This window comes from Melanerpes formicivorus, unplaced genomic scaffold (assembly GCF_026170545.1).
Source record: "Melanerpes formicivorus ecotype bairdi unplaced genomic scaffold, bMelFor1.0.p_v2 SCAF_6, whole genome shotgun sequence".
In the NCBI taxonomy this organism is placed as follows: domain Eukaryota; kingdom Metazoa; phylum Chordata; class Aves; order Piciformes; family Picidae; genus Melanerpes; species Melanerpes formicivorus.
The window spans coordinates 30246088-30263071 of record NW_027142358.1 but is presented as its reverse complement, the minus strand read 5'-3'; the positions used below and the strand labels follow the sequence as shown (position 1 = coordinate 30263071).

General features: G+C 46.7%; 1 protein-coding gene across 3 annotated transcripts in view; it reads right to left on the bottom strand.

Annotated features, from left to right (window-relative positions):
- Positions 1 to 16773, bottom strand: part of SUPV3L1 (Suv3 like RNA helicase) — a 31708-nt gene extending 14935 nt beyond the window's left edge. Inside the window, exons 1-6 of one of the 3 annotated variants that reach the window (XM_068140285.1) lie at positions 16509 to 16773; positions 9019 to 9096; positions 8643 to 8750; positions 3568 to 3682; positions 2828 to 2996; positions 1059 to 1170 (exon numbers count right to left, since the gene is read on the bottom strand). In XM_068140285.1, coding sequence (XP_067996386.1) covers positions 1059 to 1170; positions 2828 to 2996; positions 3568 to 3682; positions 8643 to 8750; positions 9019 to 9096; positions 16509 to 16773 — 847 coding nt within the window. Of the gene's footprint in view, positions 1 to 1058; positions 1171 to 2827; positions 2997 to 3567; positions 3683 to 7309; positions 8179 to 8642; positions 8751 to 9018; positions 9097 to 16508 lie in introns of those variants that run through there. The other 2 variants (XM_068140286.1, XM_068140288.1) reach the window with 2 other exon arrangements.
- Positions 16774 to 16984: the final 211 nt, after the last annotated feature.

Below are 16984 nucleotides of genomic sequence, written 5' to 3'. Positions count from 1 at the left end.
GTGGGAGCAAAAGTGGACTTAACAGGAATGGGGAGTAATGATGGTAGTTATTTTCTGCCCTTAAAATATCACAGTATCACAAAGGTTGGAAGAGACCTCAAGGATCATCAAGTCCAACCTGTCACCACAGACCTCATGACTAAACCATGGCACCAAATGCCACACCCAATCCCTCTTGAACACCTCCAGGGATGGTGACTCCAGCACCTCCCTGGGCAGCACATTCCAGTGGCTAAAGACTCTCTCAGTGAAGAACTTTCTCCTCACCTCCAGCCTAAATTTCCCCTGGCGCAGCTTGAGACTGTGTCCCCTTGTTCTAGTGCTGGTTGCAAGAGAGAAGAGACCAACCCCTTCCTGACTACAACCTCCCTTCAGGTAGTTGTAGACAGCAATGAGGTCTCCCCTGAGCCTCCTCTTCTCCAGACTAAACAACCCCAGCTCCCTCAGCCTCTCCTCATAGGGCTTGTGCTCAAGGCCTCTCCCCAGCCTTGTTGCCCTTCTCTGGACACATTCAAGTGTCTTGATGTCCTTCCTAAACTGAGGGGCCCAGAACTGGACACAGGACTCAAGGTGTGGCCTAACCAATGCAGAGTCCAGGGGCACAATGACTTCCCTGCTCCTGCTGGCCACACTATTCCTAATGCAGGCCAGGATGCTGTTGGCCTTCTTGGCCACCTGGGCACACTGCTGGCTCAGGTTTAGGCAGCTGTCAATCAGCACCCCCAGGTCCCTCTCTGTTTGGGAGCTCTCCAGCCACTCCGACCCCAGCCTGTAGCTCTACATGGGGTTGCTGTGGCCAAAGTGCAGCACCTGGCACTTGGACTTGTTGAATGCCATCCCATTGAACTCCACCTATCTGTCCAGTCGGTCGAGGTCCCTCTGCAGAGCCCTTCTACCCTCTATTCAAGCACCGATTTAGATGAATAAAACTAACTGCCCTAACATCGTCCAGAAATTGTTCAAATAAGAGTGAAAATTAATAGTTTGAGTACTTCAGAGATCCAAGCAGTAATACACACAGAGATGCACAGATGTGAGAGAAAGTTATGTATACATACAAGGTGTATTGGTGCTGCACATTTCAATAGTACAAGCGATATGAGAGGCTTGCCTGGCATCCTCATTGGCATAGACACGCTCTTCTCCTGTCACCAAGTCACATGGCACATTCTAAAGGAGTTCAGAAAACTCAGGTTAAGTTTCTTTAACACAATAAAATCTCCTTCCCACAGGGGGAAAAAAAAATAAATCATTTTCTTACAGCTTCTAAAACACCATAAGGGAAGCTATCCAGAAGAGAACTAATCAGCCTTTGAGACTTGTGCCCTATACTTAACACCTGTCAGGCTGAAGGGTCTAATGAAGAAGTAGCAACTGTAATTAGGTGCCCTCCCCTACAGGAGACTATGTTTTCCTCTTGAGTATGTCAGAGCTGTCACACCTGCAACAAAAGAACTGTCAGAAAAGCTATAGTGCAAGGGGCTCATAAAGCACAGCCCAGCAGTGAAGGAGCCTTGCAAACTTCAGCCTTCTCCAGTCCATTTGCTGGCTGCCCTAGTGACAGTCTCACCTGCTGCCTTACACTCACACATCAAGAGGACTAGCTGTGAGAGACAGCAGGGACCACCACCCTCTGTTAGCTCTACACTCACTGAATCCCAGCCAGATGGCTGCTCCTTTCATATCTACAGCCATCTGTAGAGCCATGCAGGAAACCATATTCAAGCCTTAAGGGCTACATATGATCCATGAGCTGCCAAATGAAAAGTCCTCACCCACATGGGAAAAAAATGCAGTAACTCTACTAACAAGGAACATTACTACAGGTTATCCACATTCACCACACAGAACATGTCACAGGTACCTCCTAGGTCAAGCCAATCTTTCTTACACATTGCTTTAATAAACCAGTAACAGGAGTTACAAATTCTAAATCAAGGACTGACCAAAAGAAGAGAAATACTAAGATTCATAGAATGCTTTGGGTTGGAAGGGACCTTAAAGGTCATCTAGTGCTAACCCCCCTGCCATGGACAGGGACACCATCCATGAGGACCAGGTTGCTAAAGGCCTCATTCAGCCTGGCTTTGAATACCTTCCAGGGAGGGGGACACCTGTTCCAGTGTCTCACTATCCTTACTATATACATAATTTGGTAAACACTACTGCATATGCACTATGCTGCATTAACATCATGTGTTACTGTAATGCTTCAGAACTGGTGTGGTTCTATGCAGCTGGAAACACGCTGCTGAGGAGCCTTCAAAAAGATGCTGGAAGCAATTAAAGTACTAAAATGATAGCTTCCTCTAGGGACCTGATACAGGGCACTGCTCTTCAACTCAACACATCTGAAGCGGCAGAACTTTTTATTAGGTGGTTGAGGGAAAGAAATGTAAACACTGAAACAGACAAGTGGAGTTAAGCAAGGATAACTTCTTGTGTACAAGCTAAAATAAAGGTCAGCAGCCAGGATTTCCACACAGGAGAAGCAGCCAGGATTTCCACACTTCAAAAAAAGTTAATAATAGAGCCTGGCTGAACCTAAGGAGGGGAAAATTACAGAAAAGACAGAAATAGGTTAAGGGGATGACTGCATGCCATGTGCTTTGGGGAAAGCAATGCTCCACTTGGGGAAATGATGTTCCACTCTGTACACCTAAAGCAGAAATGCACAACTGGTATTCATGAGCTGACACTACTGCAAAGCAAAGGCCCCTGGTTCAAGCACACTGCTTCCTAGACCACATTATGCAACCACAGCACTTCACAAACATACATTCATGAGACTGTTCCCAGTACTAGGGAAGTAATATAACATACTGACAGCATCATTACTCTTTTGGAAGATCTCATGAGCCAGAAGTTTTAGGGGACCGCAGTATATTGCAGATTTTGCTGACAGAAATCTCTGGATAGCATGGTGAGTTTTTCCACTGTTTGTAGGACCAGCATGGAATATTATCTTTCTCTGAATAGCCCTGGCATCTGGATACCTAAGACATACACACAGGAAAAAAGCAGATCTGTTGAACATTTATCCAGCATTCTGGATGCTGATTCATGCAAAGCTGCAAATTAGCATAAACATCTACTCGTAAACTTTTTAATGTGTACTGAGAAAGCAAGTTCTGAAGTACAGTATGAAGAGGTTACTGTGCCTTACACATTCGCCTTCTGAATCATAAAATGCTTTCTAAGACTTAAAGAGTGGAGTTCACATACTGTGTTCAAAATCATTCTCATCACTGTGACCTCTCTCCTTGGGTATATTAACACTTTGATGTTCTGGAGTGCTGCCTCCCAAACAGGTACAGCCAGCAGACAGCTTTCTGGCAAGGCAATACCAACTCAGCAACTTTCATAGACGATATAATCTCAGTTTCCTTTTAACCGATTGCAATGTATCTTGTAAGAAAGACGAGAGTTCCTGACATGAATTGTTGTAGAAACAGAGAAATGGAACTGAAAGCATAGTGCAGTTATACCCCATAAAGCTTGCCCACAGGCTATGAAACTCTATGACACTAAGAAAAGCAAAAGCTGCACACAGTTAAGCACACTAACCAGTTGGGTGGCAGTCGTAAATCGCTGATCTTGCGCAGATCATCCATACAATCCAGCATTGGAAAGATCTGCTTTGCGTGCCTCAGGAAAAAGGGGAAGAGATCATCCACATGGCCTAGAAGAGAAACCCTTATCAGAAAGTTTGCATGGTTGTCTGAAAGTTTGCATGTTCATAATCATCATAGAACTGTTTGGGTTGGAAGGGACCTCCAAAGATCATAGAATCATAGAATCAGTGAGGTTGGAAAAGACCTCAAGGATCATCACGTCCAACCTGTCACCCAAGACCTCATGACCACTAAACCATGGCACCAAGTGCCACAACCAATCCCCTCTTGAAGACCTCCAAGGACAGTGACTCGACCACCTCCCTGGGCAGCCCATTCCAATGGCTAACAGCTCTCTCTGTGAAGAACTTTCTCCTCACCTCAAGCCTAAGCTTTCCCTGGCACAGTTAGAGACTGTGTCTTCTTGTTCTGGTGCTGATTAGTTGAACCCCCCAGCAGTCAGCAGGGACATCCTCCACTAGATCAGGTTGCTCAGAGCCTTGTCAAGCCTGACCTTGAGTATCTCCAGGGATGAGGCCTCAACTACCTCCTCGGGTAACATGCTGCAGTGCTATAACACCCTCATGGTAAAGAACTTGTTCCTAACATCCAATCTAAATCTTAAATCAGAAACACTTTCTTCCTCCTTACAGGCAAGACAGCCTTGAGCAAGTGATGAATTTAGAATAGAATAAACCAGGTTGGAAGAGACCTTCAAGATCATCGTGTCCAACCTATCATCCAACACCACCTAACCAACTAACCCATGGCACCAAACTGCCTGTCAAGACTCCTCCTGAACACCTCCAATGATGGTGACTCCACCACCTCCCCAGGCAGCCCATTCCAATGGGCAATCACTCTCTCTGTATAGAACTTCTTCCTAACCTCTAGCCTAAACCTCCCCTGGCACAGCCTGAGACTGTGTCCTCTTGTTCTGGTGCTGGTTGCCTGGGAGAAGAGCCTATCTACAACCTCCCTTAAGGTAGTTGTAGAGAGCAATAAGGTCACCCCTGAGTCTCCTCTTCTCCAGGCTAAGCAACCCCAGCTCCCTCAGTCTCTCCTTAGGGCTTGTGTTCCAAGCCCCTCACCAACTTTGTTGCCTTTCTCTTCCCTTCTCTAATTTCAAAGCATTGGCCCTCATCATCTCACTGCAGGCCTTTGTAAACAGTCCCTCCGCAGCTTTCTTGTAGGCTCCCTTCATGTACTAGAAAGCTCCTATTAGGTGTCACCAGAGACTTCTCCAGGCTGCACAACTCCAGCTCCCTCAGGTTGTTCTCACAGCAGAGGTGCACCAGCCCCCTGATGATTTTTATGGCCCTCCTCTGGACCTGCTCTATCAGGTGCATACCTTTCCTGCATTGAGGACTCCAGAGCCAGATGCAGCATTCCAGGTGAGGTCTTACCAGAATGGAATAAAGTAAAATAATCAAGGGAGGTGATCCTCCCCCTCTACTCAGCTCTGGTGAGACCCCACTTGCAGTACTGCCTCCAGTTCTGGAGCCCCTATTACAAGAGGGATATGGAGGTGCTGGAAAGTGTCCAGAGAAGGGCCACGAGGATGAGCAGAGGGCTGGAGCTCCTCTGCTATGAGGACAGACTGAAGGAGTTGGGGCTGTTCAGTCTGGAGAAGAGAAGGCTCCCAGGTGACCTCATTGTGGCCTTCCAGTATCTGAAAGGGGCCTACAGGAAGGCTGGGGAGGGACTTCTCAGGATCTCAGGTAGTGATAGGACTAGGGGGAATGGAATGAAGCTGGAGGTGGGGAGATTCAGGCTGAATATGAGGAGGAAGTTCTTCCCCATGAGAGTGGTGAAACCCTGGAATGGGTTGTCCAGGGAGGTGGTTGGGGCCCCGTCCCTGGAAGTGTTTAAGGCCAGGCTGGATGAGGCTCTGGCCAGCCTGATGTAGTGTGGGGTGTCCCTGCCCATGGCAGCGGGGTTGGAACTAGATGATCCTTGTGGTCCCTTCCAACCCTGACTGATACTATGATACTATGAATCCTCTTTAAAAGATTTCTACTACTTTCACCACACAGTTATGTAATTCTTTTAACTTCTGGCTCTGTACAAAGTTCAATAATTATCTCAATGGCAGAAAGGTAAACGAACGTGTGGACATGGACTCATTAAGCAATGTAATACTAATACTACAGCACACACAAAGCTTCTCAGTTGGGCATATTGCCTCTGGCTAGCCTTTATCTCTGGAGAACATCTAAATAAAATGAGGAATTCTGGAAAAGCTGGATGAGAAATTGATTTTCTGTCCCAAGAACACTTTAGGCTTTTCTTCGTGAGTTCATGTGCTGTCTTGGAATAAAACAAAAGCTTCCAAATTGCATTTAGGAATAACCAGAGGAAAACAGAAGGGCTTGGGATGCTGATTCACACTTGTGAGTCTCAACTCACAGTATCACAGTATAACTAAGGTTGGAAAAGACCTCGAGGATCATCGAGTCCAACCTATCAACACAGACCCCATGACTACACCATGGCACCAAATGCCACGTCCAATCCCCTCCTGAACACCTCCAGGGACGGTGACTCCACCACCTCCCTGGGCAGCACATTCCAATGATGAACGACTCGCTCGGTGAAGAACTTCCTCCTCACCTCGAGTCTAAACCTCCCTTGGTGCAGCTTGAGACTGTGTCCCCTTGTTCTGGTGCTGGTTGCCTGGAAGAAGAGACCAACCCCCTCCCGGCTACAACCACCTTTTAGGTAGCTGTAGAGGGCAATGAGGTCACCCCTGAGCCTCCTCTTCTCCAGGCTAAACAATCCCAACTCCCTCAGCCTCTCCTCACAGGGCTGTGCTCAAGGCCTCTCCCCAGCCTTGTTGCCCTTCTCTGGACACACTGAAGTGTGTCGATGTCCTTCTTAAACTGAGGGGCCCAGAACTGGACACAGGACTCAAGGTGTGGCCTAATCAATGCAGAGTCCAGGGGCACAATGACTTCCCTGCTCCTGCTGGCCACACTATTCCTAATGCAGGCCAGGATGCCGTTGGCCTTCTTGGCCACCTGGGCACACTGCTGGCTCATATTCAGGTGGCTGTCGATCAGCACCCCCAGGTCCCTTTCTGCCTGGCTGCTCTCCAGCCACTCTGACCCCAGCCTATAGCTCTGCTAGGAGAGAAAAATCAAAGCAGAAAAATCAACCCAGAAGAGATATTCAGGTTCACTCTTCTGAATGTTTGCAGGGCAGACACTTGGCCATAAAGGTCTCATTTCATGTCACACTCCAACTGCCCATCTCTCATAAATTTTCAGAGCTAGGTGGATCTAAAAAGCTGCTAGCATTATAGACACACTCCCCAAAAAAGAGCAGTGATATGTTCCTTTTTGTTTTAATTGAGAACTAGTGTTCAATGAACCAAAATCATAGTGAAAAATTTTAGGAACTTAGAAACTGCTGTATTTTCAATGATCATCTTTGGACAAACAAAACTCAGCTGAAAAACTTCAGACCTGCCACAACAACCCACCCTATAAACACTCCTAACAGAGGTGAGTTTTAAAGCATTCAGAAACCATGACCATAAGTAAGTAAATAAAAGAGTGGAAGTGAGGAAATCATGTGGAAGATTTTATGCATAACTAATATTAAAAATTTCCCAACATGGCATATATTTTAAGTGATCTTTGAGGTCTCTTCCAACCTTAGTGATAACTGAATACTGAAATCTACACACTTACATCTTCAGACAAAACTGATGTGCGTTGTAACTTTTAAACCACCATCATTAAAAACCACATCTACTGCAGCTCTTCATCTTGGATCCCCACATGGGATCCGTCCTAGGGTGCTGAGAGAGCTGTCAGAGGAGCTGGCCAAGCCACTCTCCATCATTTTTCAGCAGTCCTGGCTCACTGGAGATGTACCAGAGGACTGGAAGCTGGCCAACATGGTGCCCATGGAGGTGTTCAGGAGGAGACTTGACAGGGTGCTTGGTGCCATAGGTTAGTTGATTAGGTGGTGTTGGATGATAGGTTGGACACGATGATCTTGAAGGTCTCTTCCAACCTGGTCTGGTCTGGTCTATTCTTCTCTTCTCTTCTCTTCTCTTCTCTTCTCTTCTCTTCTCTTCTCTTCTCTTCTCTTCTCTTCTCTTCTCTTCTCTTCTCTTCTCTCCTCTTCTCTCCTCTTCTCTCCTCTTCTCTCCTCTTCTCTCCTCTTCTCTCCTCTTCTCTCCTCTTCTCTTTTCTCTTCTCTTCTTCCTATCCTATCCTATCCACTACACATCTTCTGCAGCTCAGACTCAGAAGAAGTCTTTCTGCTGTTAGCAGCTAGCCTCAGCCCTTAACGAAGTGCCACTGATAACAGCACTGGATGCAGCGAGCAAGGGAAACAGCAGTCAGAGAGCTGCCTTCCCAAGTGCTTGGAGCCAACCGGCGAGGAGTAAGCTCTCCAAGCGCCCTCTAGTGACTACTGCATTTTAAAGAGAGAGAAATGGCACAGTAGTGTTGGCATTTCAGCAGTGAGTGAATAGAATAGCCCAGAATAGACTAAAATAGACCAGAATAGAATAGACCAGACCAGAATAGAATAGAACAGACCAGACCAGACCAGACCAGGTTGGAAGAAACCTTCAAGATCATTGCATCCAACCTATCATCCAACACCAACTAATCAACTAAACCATGCAACCAAGCACCCTGTCAAGTCTCCTCCTGAACACCTCCAGTGATGGTGATTCCACCACCTCCCCAGGCAGCCCATTCCAATGGGCAATCACTCTCTCTGTGTAAAACTTCCTCCTGACCTCCAGCCTGAACCACCCCTGGCACAGCCTGAGACTGTGTCCTCCACAGAACAGGGTGATTCTTGCTGTGATCTCCACCTCTTTTGTCTCCTCTTCAAAAACATATGAGGAGAGCATTCTGTAGGATGGGCCCAAATGACTGATGGGGAAACAGTGATTTTTAACTCCTTTTAAAGCATAGCAGTAGGGTCCACAGGTAAACACAGATGTCAAAACCAAGCAAAACAAGCAGCACATTTTATTTCACAAGTACTCCAGATACTTGCCTGCATCACAGCATATATCATTGAGAATAATATGCAAATCAGCACTCACAGAGCTGGATTCCATGATATACTTCCTAAAGCTTATAAATGCTTGATGGAACAGACGGGCTGAGAGAAAAAGAGACACAAAACCGGGAACACAGTGAATGTCACGGGGATCACAAAGCCATATTTGTAAACACCCCACAAAACCCTGAAGTGGCCCATTAAAAACCCTATACCTTAATATGTGATATCACCAGTAAAGAGAAATGTTATTTAAAAAAATTCAAAACGTTATCCTAAACCAAGCAGTGTTGTGAGACTCTCAAAAGAACAGATCTAGCTGAATGAAACCATTTCAAGTGAAATTAAAACTCTTAGAACATTTCCTTACCATCTAATCCATTTTCTGCTCCTAGTCTTTGGATTTCTTTTCTTTTGTAGAACTTATTTAAGTTTTTTAGAACTTCACCTGCAAAAAAAAAAAGAGAAATTTTCTTTTCAGTTTGCTCCAAATTGAAGTCTCCTGGCCCAAATACCACAGTACAGTCTCCTTACTCTGGAAAGAGGGAATCTTTGCCATGTTGAACAGAGTCAAATGATTCAAGACCAAGTGCAGGGTCCTGCAGCTGGGTCGAGGCAATCCCAGGCACAAATCCAGGCTGGGCAGGGACTGGCTGGAAAGCAGCCCTGAGGAGAGAGACTTGGGGGTGCTGGTGGACAAAAAGCTCAACAGGAGCTCTCAGTGTGCACTTGCAGCTTGCAAAGCCAATCAGATCCTGGGCTGCATAAGGAGAAGTGTGGCCAGCAGGGCAAGGGAGGTGATTCTCCCCCTCTACTCAGCTCTGAGGAGACCCCACCTGGAGTACTGTGTCCAGTTCTGGAGCCCCTATGACAAGAGGGATGTGGAGGTGCTGGAAGGTGTCCAGAGAAGGGCCACGAGGATGATCAGAGGGCTGGAGCTGCTCTCCTATGAGGACAGACTGAAGGAGTTGGGGCTGTTCAGTCTGGAGAAGAGAAGGCTCCGAGGTGATTTAATTGTGGCCTTCCAGTACCTGAAGGGGGCTACAAGAAGGCTGGGGAAGGACTTCTCAGGATCTCAGGTAGTGATAGGACTAGGGGGAATGGAATGAAGCTGGAGGTGGGGAGATTCAGGCTGGAGGTGAGGAGGAGGTTCTTCCCCATGAGATTGGTGAAGCCCTGGAATGGATTGTCCAGGGAGGTGGTTGAGGCCCTGTCCCTGGAGGTGTTTAAGAGCAGGCTGGATGAGGCTCTGGCCAGGCTGATGTAGTGTGGGGTGTCCCTGCCCATGGCAGGGGGGTTGGAACTAGATGATCCTTGTGGTCCCTTCCAACCCTGACTGATACTATGATACTACGATTTCTCCCTAAGTTAAACACAATCAGTGATAGTCTACTGTGGAAAAGGACAAACTGTGGCAGAGTAAGAATTGCCTGAAGATGAGGTCAGTATTTGAGTCACACTCTCACTGGCACTTGACAGGAAAGTATAAAGCTGAGAACCTGAAGCCAATACGCTATGGAACAAAGTAATTAAGGTTTTGGGGTGGGGTTTTTGTTGGGCTTTTTTAGCAGCACCTATCAGGAAATGGCAGCCTTTAATGTGAAAAATAAATCTGTTTAAACTACTCAGTGGCAGCTTTTACTAAACATCCTGAGACCTTCTTTCCTCCACACTGCTCCCAAGACACACACTATGGAAAGGTCAGGCAAACCAGATGCACTATTCTTCCTGCTTCTCAGGTTAAATAAAGGAGGGAAGAAGCAAACAGTGCTTTGTCATATATATGACAAGTTACTTAGCTTTGTCTGTAGAAAACCTCTTATTATAAAGTTATTAATCAACCCTTTCCTTCCCCTAGAAGGCAAATTTAGTGTTGCAACCAAACTGTGTTTCCTACTGCACACTCTGAATGTAATTCATTAAATGTTTGTTAAATCCCAATGGCAAAAATATCATAGTGTCATAGTATCAGTCAGAGCTGGAAGGGACCACAAGGATCATCTAGTTCCAACCCCCCTGCCATGGGCAGGGACACCCCACACTAGACCAGGCTGGCCAGAGCCTCGTCCGGTCACTTCTCCATCTACAGCACATTAGAAACACACAATATCTAGCAGATATTGTGAGCACCTATTCTAGGCTTGAGTTATTCACAGAATCACAGAACTGCTAGGGTTGGAAAGGGCCTCAAGGATCATCTAGTTCCAACCCCCCTGCCCTGGGCAGGGACACCTCACACTAAGAGCAGATTGCTCAGAGCCACATCCAGCCTGGCCTTAATAACCTCCAGGGATTGGGCTTCTACCACCTCCCTGAGCAACCTGTTCCAGTGTCTCACCACCCTCATGGGAAGAACTTCTTCCTGATGTCTAATCTAAATCTCTCCTCCTCTAGCTTGTATCCATTCCCCCTAGTCCTGTCACTACACACCACCCTAAAAAGTCCCTCACCAGCTCTCTTGTAGGCTCCTTTCAGATATTGGAAGGCCACAATAAGGTCTCCTCAGAGTCCTCTCTTCTCCAAACTGAGCAATCCCAACTCTCTCAGCCTGTCCTCATAGGAGAGGTGCTCCAGCCCTCTGACCATCCTCATGACCATTCTCTGGAGACATACTACCATGTCCAGTTCTTAGAATTCAAGTCCACAAACCCTGTATTATAAAATGCTAGGACTGACACATAATGCAGCACACCTCTGGTTCACCAGCACAAGTCACTGAACACACTACTGCCAAGCTCTGCTCACTGCAACCACCCCTGTAACTTTTTGGAGTGTCTACCATGACAAAGCAAGCCTCCCATGAGATCAACCTCAAATTATTGAAAGACTGCCTCTCTGACTAGAAAAACTATACTCCAGAAGAGAGAGAGCCCACTTTGCATAAGGAAAAATATCAAGTGGCAAGGATATGGCAAAGTTCAGCTGGAGGTGAAGACAGAAGCAGGAGAACTGTGGCTACATCCAGTACCCCATGCATGGTTACAGTAGTCTATGATGTTCACAGGAGTAATTAAGCAAGACTGTCAGCAGGCTCCTAATTACTACACAGACGTCCATACTGTCCTCAGAAAGTGTTTAAGGGCCTGGAAAGCAAAGACAGATTGGAAAACACTGCACTAAGAGAAAGCACAGGGCAAAACTCTCTTCAGGGCTTCCATAAGAAGCTGTAGCAGATAACATATCATCAGCCACTTGGCTAAATTCACAACCTACTGGCCTTACTGCAAGATGAAAAGGTCAGTGCCAGAACACTTGCTACTATCCAAGGCAACACGACATTGGGACCATCACAGCCCTCAGCCTCCAAGGTCACAATCCTTCCCAAGCACAAATACATGCCTTAAAATAAAGTACATCAAAACAAAACAAAGCTGGCATTGCAGACCAGCAAGACATGCCCACATTAGCTTAATCTAACTGCACAGTACCAACTGCTTCTACAGCAACATCTAGCAATTGAGGTACATACTGGGGAGGTTTGTGTCCTGCTTCTACCATTACCCTTTTCACCTCCTGGATGAAATTTCCCTTTCCTTACCACTTCTTCATTCTAGAACGGTATTTTAGCTCTTACTCCTCAACTACTTTGACTTCTCAGCAGCATTTTTTGAGGTTCTGTGTAAAAAGACAGCATGACTCTGTGTTTAAGCTCAGAAACTATGCAGCTGGCCTCAAATGTATCAGATTCATTTGGATGTTTCAGCCCTATTGTCATGAATACTTCTCATTCATCTTCCTGCATCTTCAACAACAACAGTCTATTTTGGCAAGTCTGTATTTCACACTGGGGCAGAGGTCCAGCCCAAATGACCCTGAGCATCAAACTAAACCACTTGTTCAGGCACTTCCTGTTTTTCAACTTCCCTAGCTTACATTTCTCAGCAGTAAGTGCAGCCCCACGGTCTGACAATTGAAGCCACATAACTGACATCCACTCTGATAACTGAGCATGAGGGCTCCAAATAAGCAACCATACCAAGGATTCTATGAAGCCATATGGCATGAAGTGCTGATTGTTCATACAGTAGGGGTTTGTTTACATTTATTTTGTAGTGGCTAATAGGCCATTTCTGTACCAGAAGGCCCACAGTCAAAGTAAACCTAATCTGTGTTGCCCACTGTGCCAGAACTGAAGACCATAAAGCCAGGGACCCATCTTTCTCTGTAGTAATACCAGATCACCTACCTTTACAACATCTCCATCTTCTCTCACTGGTCTTTACACTCCTTTTGATACTACCTCTTGTTCCCTTCCACTTTCCTAAATTTAACATCAGAGCTTCCTTTTTTCTTCATTCTTTTTTAATGTAACTACTCCTTAGAGATATTTTGTTATAAGTAGCTCATGTGTTACCCAGTCACTCAAGGATTAGCTTGCTCAATAGGGCAATCAGACCAAGGGTTTAGCAAACACCTGCTTAGATCTTAAATCATTCTATCATACAGCACTCTCACATTGTTCTATTGTTTGGCATTTGGGAAAATATTCCCAACAGTATTTCCATGTTGTTTCCCACATTTGAGCCTTTCACAATAAAGACATCACCATCATCACACAAATATATCATAAACATTACCAGAGGGCTATGAAAAGACATATTCTACCATAATCTCTGCAAGGAAAGCTCCAAAGCAAAGCTCCTCCTGACTGTACCTTATCTGAACTGACAGCATGCATCATAAGGATCCATTTCCTATGAAGCTGCAGAAGACAGATGAAGCTGTGAATGAAATTCACTACAAGCCATCAAGCAGCAGGTTTGTTATAAAGGTTTAGCAAAACTACCTTTGCAAAAGTAGGCTTCTAAGAAGGCTTCTGTTATACTCACAGTGTTTGACTAGCCTGTCTTGCTTCAGCAAGTAACAACTAACAAGATGATCCACACTGGAATTATGAGCATTGTAAGAAACAAAGTTTCTTCACAAGCTGTACTCAGAAAGCCTCTAACAGTGCTTTTCTGTTGAATCCAGTTCAGTATTTGACAGCAGAATCTGACAGAGTATCTTTGTTACAAAAATAAATATATATAACCCCAAAACAAACAGATGTGTGTGGTCAGAATCTGAGAGAGAGAAGCAGAGGAAAGCTATTTATCTCATTAAAAAGAATGGATGATACTTGCTAAGGAAAGGCTTATTCAGCTTCCTCTCTATTGTTATTGACAAGCTTCAAAATACAAAATGGCTGACAGCAACTGAGAGAGTGCTACAGGCCAAGGAGCCAGGGGAGCACCATCCTAGTCACCTGGCTGGTATCCCTTGCAAGTCTCACATGAAAGAACTTCAGGGTGTTCATTTTCACTTGCAGAAACATAAATTCTTTTAACCAATCTGTTCTTTCTCAACAAGACAGCAGAGAGCAAAGAGAATCTCTACTTATTTTCCAAGAACATTTTAGCTATACCTTTGTAAAGGGACAGTGACCTACTCAAGAGAGTCCAACAGAGGGCTACAAGGATGAATAAGGACTGAAGAACTGCCTTATGAGGAAAGGCTGAGAAATCTGGGGCTGTTTAGTCTGGAGAAGATAAGACTGAGAAGGGATTTAATAAATGTTTATAGATATCTGAGGGCTGGGTGTCAAGAAGGGACAGCCTCTTCTCACTTATGCCCTGTGACAGAACAAGGGGCAACGGATGTAAACTACAGTACAGGAGGTTCCACCTCAACATGAGGAAGAATTCCTTTACTGTAGGCATCCCAGAGCACTGGAACAGGCTCCCCAGAGAGGTTGTGGAGTCTCCCCTGGAGACTTTCAAGGCCCATCTGGATGAGTTCCTCTGCGAGCTGCACTAGATTCTGTGGTCCTGCTCTGGCAGGGAAATTGGACTCAGTGTTCTCCAGAGGTCGCTTCCAACCCCTAACATCCTGTGATCCTGTGAAGAAATCAAACATAACCATTTATCTAAAACACTAGTCCACATGTACAAGATCTTACCATTCCTATTTATCAGCACTTGAGGAATGCACTACTAAGATAAACAAACACTGAAAGACAAGTCTGAAACAACACAGATTTTGTTCTGAATTACAGCTATTGAGAACTTTTCCTCCTAGCTAGGTTTCTTAACTGGCAGGGTCAGGAATTCTTTTCCCAAGGGGTCTGGACAAATAAAAGTAATTTTTTGCATGCTTTCTATATCTGGAGCTAATAGAGATAATATGCCATCAGAACATTTAATGAGGGCAACATATAAAGAACGAAGTTTTCACTTACATTCTCAATGCTTTGGGATCACCAAACAGCAAAAGGATCATAGTATCATAGTATCATTCAGGGTTGGAAGGGACCACAAGGATCAGCTAGTTCCAACCCCCCTGCCAGGGGCAGGGACACCCCACACTACATCAGCCTGGCCAGAGCCTCATCCAGCCTGGGCTTAAACACCTCCAGGGACGGGGCCTCGACCACCTCCCTGGACAACCCATTCCCGGCTTTCACCACTCTCATGGTGAAGAACCTCCTCCTCACATCTAGCCTGAATCTCTATTTATCAAGTCTTTCAAAACAGTGTGCTAGGACAGCTAGACAAAATAAAGCCTTTTCCCAAGAAGAAGACTGAGCACAGATGAAGAACGAACAGGATGTACCATTTCTAATTAAAGGACACACTGAAGAAGCAGTTTCAACTCACATTACATGTAAAGACATCAAAGAACAGAAGTGGAGAGCATCTAATGGTCTGCAAGAGAATTTCTTCTGTTTCAAATTAGATGTCAAAAAAAACCTAATAAAATGACATGATATACATCTAGCAGACAGATAAAAGAGAAACATAAAGTATTAGGATGCTGCTTCAAGAGATAAGTTCAGACTCCTATTCTGCTTCTGACATCCTCAGCAGCTCTCACAACACGGGCTGCATTGAAGCAGACAGTTCTTGATATGGCTCTCCCAGTCCATACTTTTAACAGTTACTGATACTTTAAGATGTGCAAACCCAAGAATACAAACAGACCTGCACTGGTCTAACTGAATGTTAAACCTGAGTGTCTAACACTGATGGTAAATAACTAGAAATACTGAATGCTTTGCTCAATTTTCTTCTGGGCACACTCATACACAGATGATTGCAGAATCACCATGGTGATTTGAGATCATCAAAGTCCAACCATTAACTGCCGTACCAGGGACACTACTACACCGTATCTTTTAGTACCATATCCAGATGGTTTTTAAATCCCTTCAGAGATGGTGATACAACCACTTCCCTGGGCAGCCTGTTCCAGTCTCTGATAACCCTTTCAGTATAGAAGTTGCAATACGATGCTCTTCTGTTTGCAACACTAATAACCAGAACAACTATAACTTCCAAGTTCAGACAGGGCTACAGTTTCAGAAGGACACAAGATTTAGCTTGGAGACCTCTCCCTACACCTAGCACCTTCATCCTGACTGTGCTGAAACAGGGAGTGGAGGAACTAGGCCAACAATTTTTTTTCCTTCACACGGGGCACGCTTAGTGAACCTTAGTAGAATCCTTACTACCGCTTGCATGACCTCACCTGAGAGCTTTCACTTCATTTTCATCTTCGTAGGGGACGAGCAGCGAGAGGCTTCTCGCAAGGAAATTCCCTCCTGCTCTCAAAAGATGAAACCCGAGGGCAGCCCGAAGGGGGCGGGGGACTCCGCCGGGGATGCCGGACACCGCCGGCCCAGAGGAGCCCGCCAATTTCTCTCAGGCCTCAGAAGCGCCCAGTTGCCGCGGCCCGAGGGACCCAGCCCCGCACACGAAGGCAGTGGGACAACACGCCTCCAGCCCTGGCGGGAAAAGGGTAAGCAAGGCCCGTACCGCCCCTTCCTCCGACTCGGGCCCCTGCCCGACGGCCACGGCCGCCTCACAGACCGCCTGCACTCACCCTTGTCGAGGGGCCGCGTGAGCTCGGCGCCTACGTCTTCTTCGGCCGCATCACCGACGGGCTTCAGCGGCACGGGCACGAAGAGAGAGGTGTCGGGGGCCCGGGAGCTGCCGTCCCCGCCGACCGAGGAAGAGAAGGAGGCAGCAGCGGCAGCGGGGCGCAGGCGGGCAGCGGGGCGCAGGCGAGCAGCGGCGGCCCCGCCATGGCGGAGGACGAGCCCCGCGCGGGCCGGGAACCGCAGCAGCGGCCACGCGCACCGCCTCATCGGCAGCCAAGGGCGGCAGCAGCAGCGGCGGCGGCGCGCACCTCATGCGTCATCGCCGCGACCGTCCGGCCGCCGCGCATGCGCAGCGCTGTCCCCCTGCCGCAGCGACGCCAGGCTGGAGCGGCGGCAAAGACCACAGCGCCCGGCACCGCAAGTGGCCGCGGCGCTGCTAGGGGGCCAGGCAGGAGCCGGGCACCTCTCCCGCCTGTTA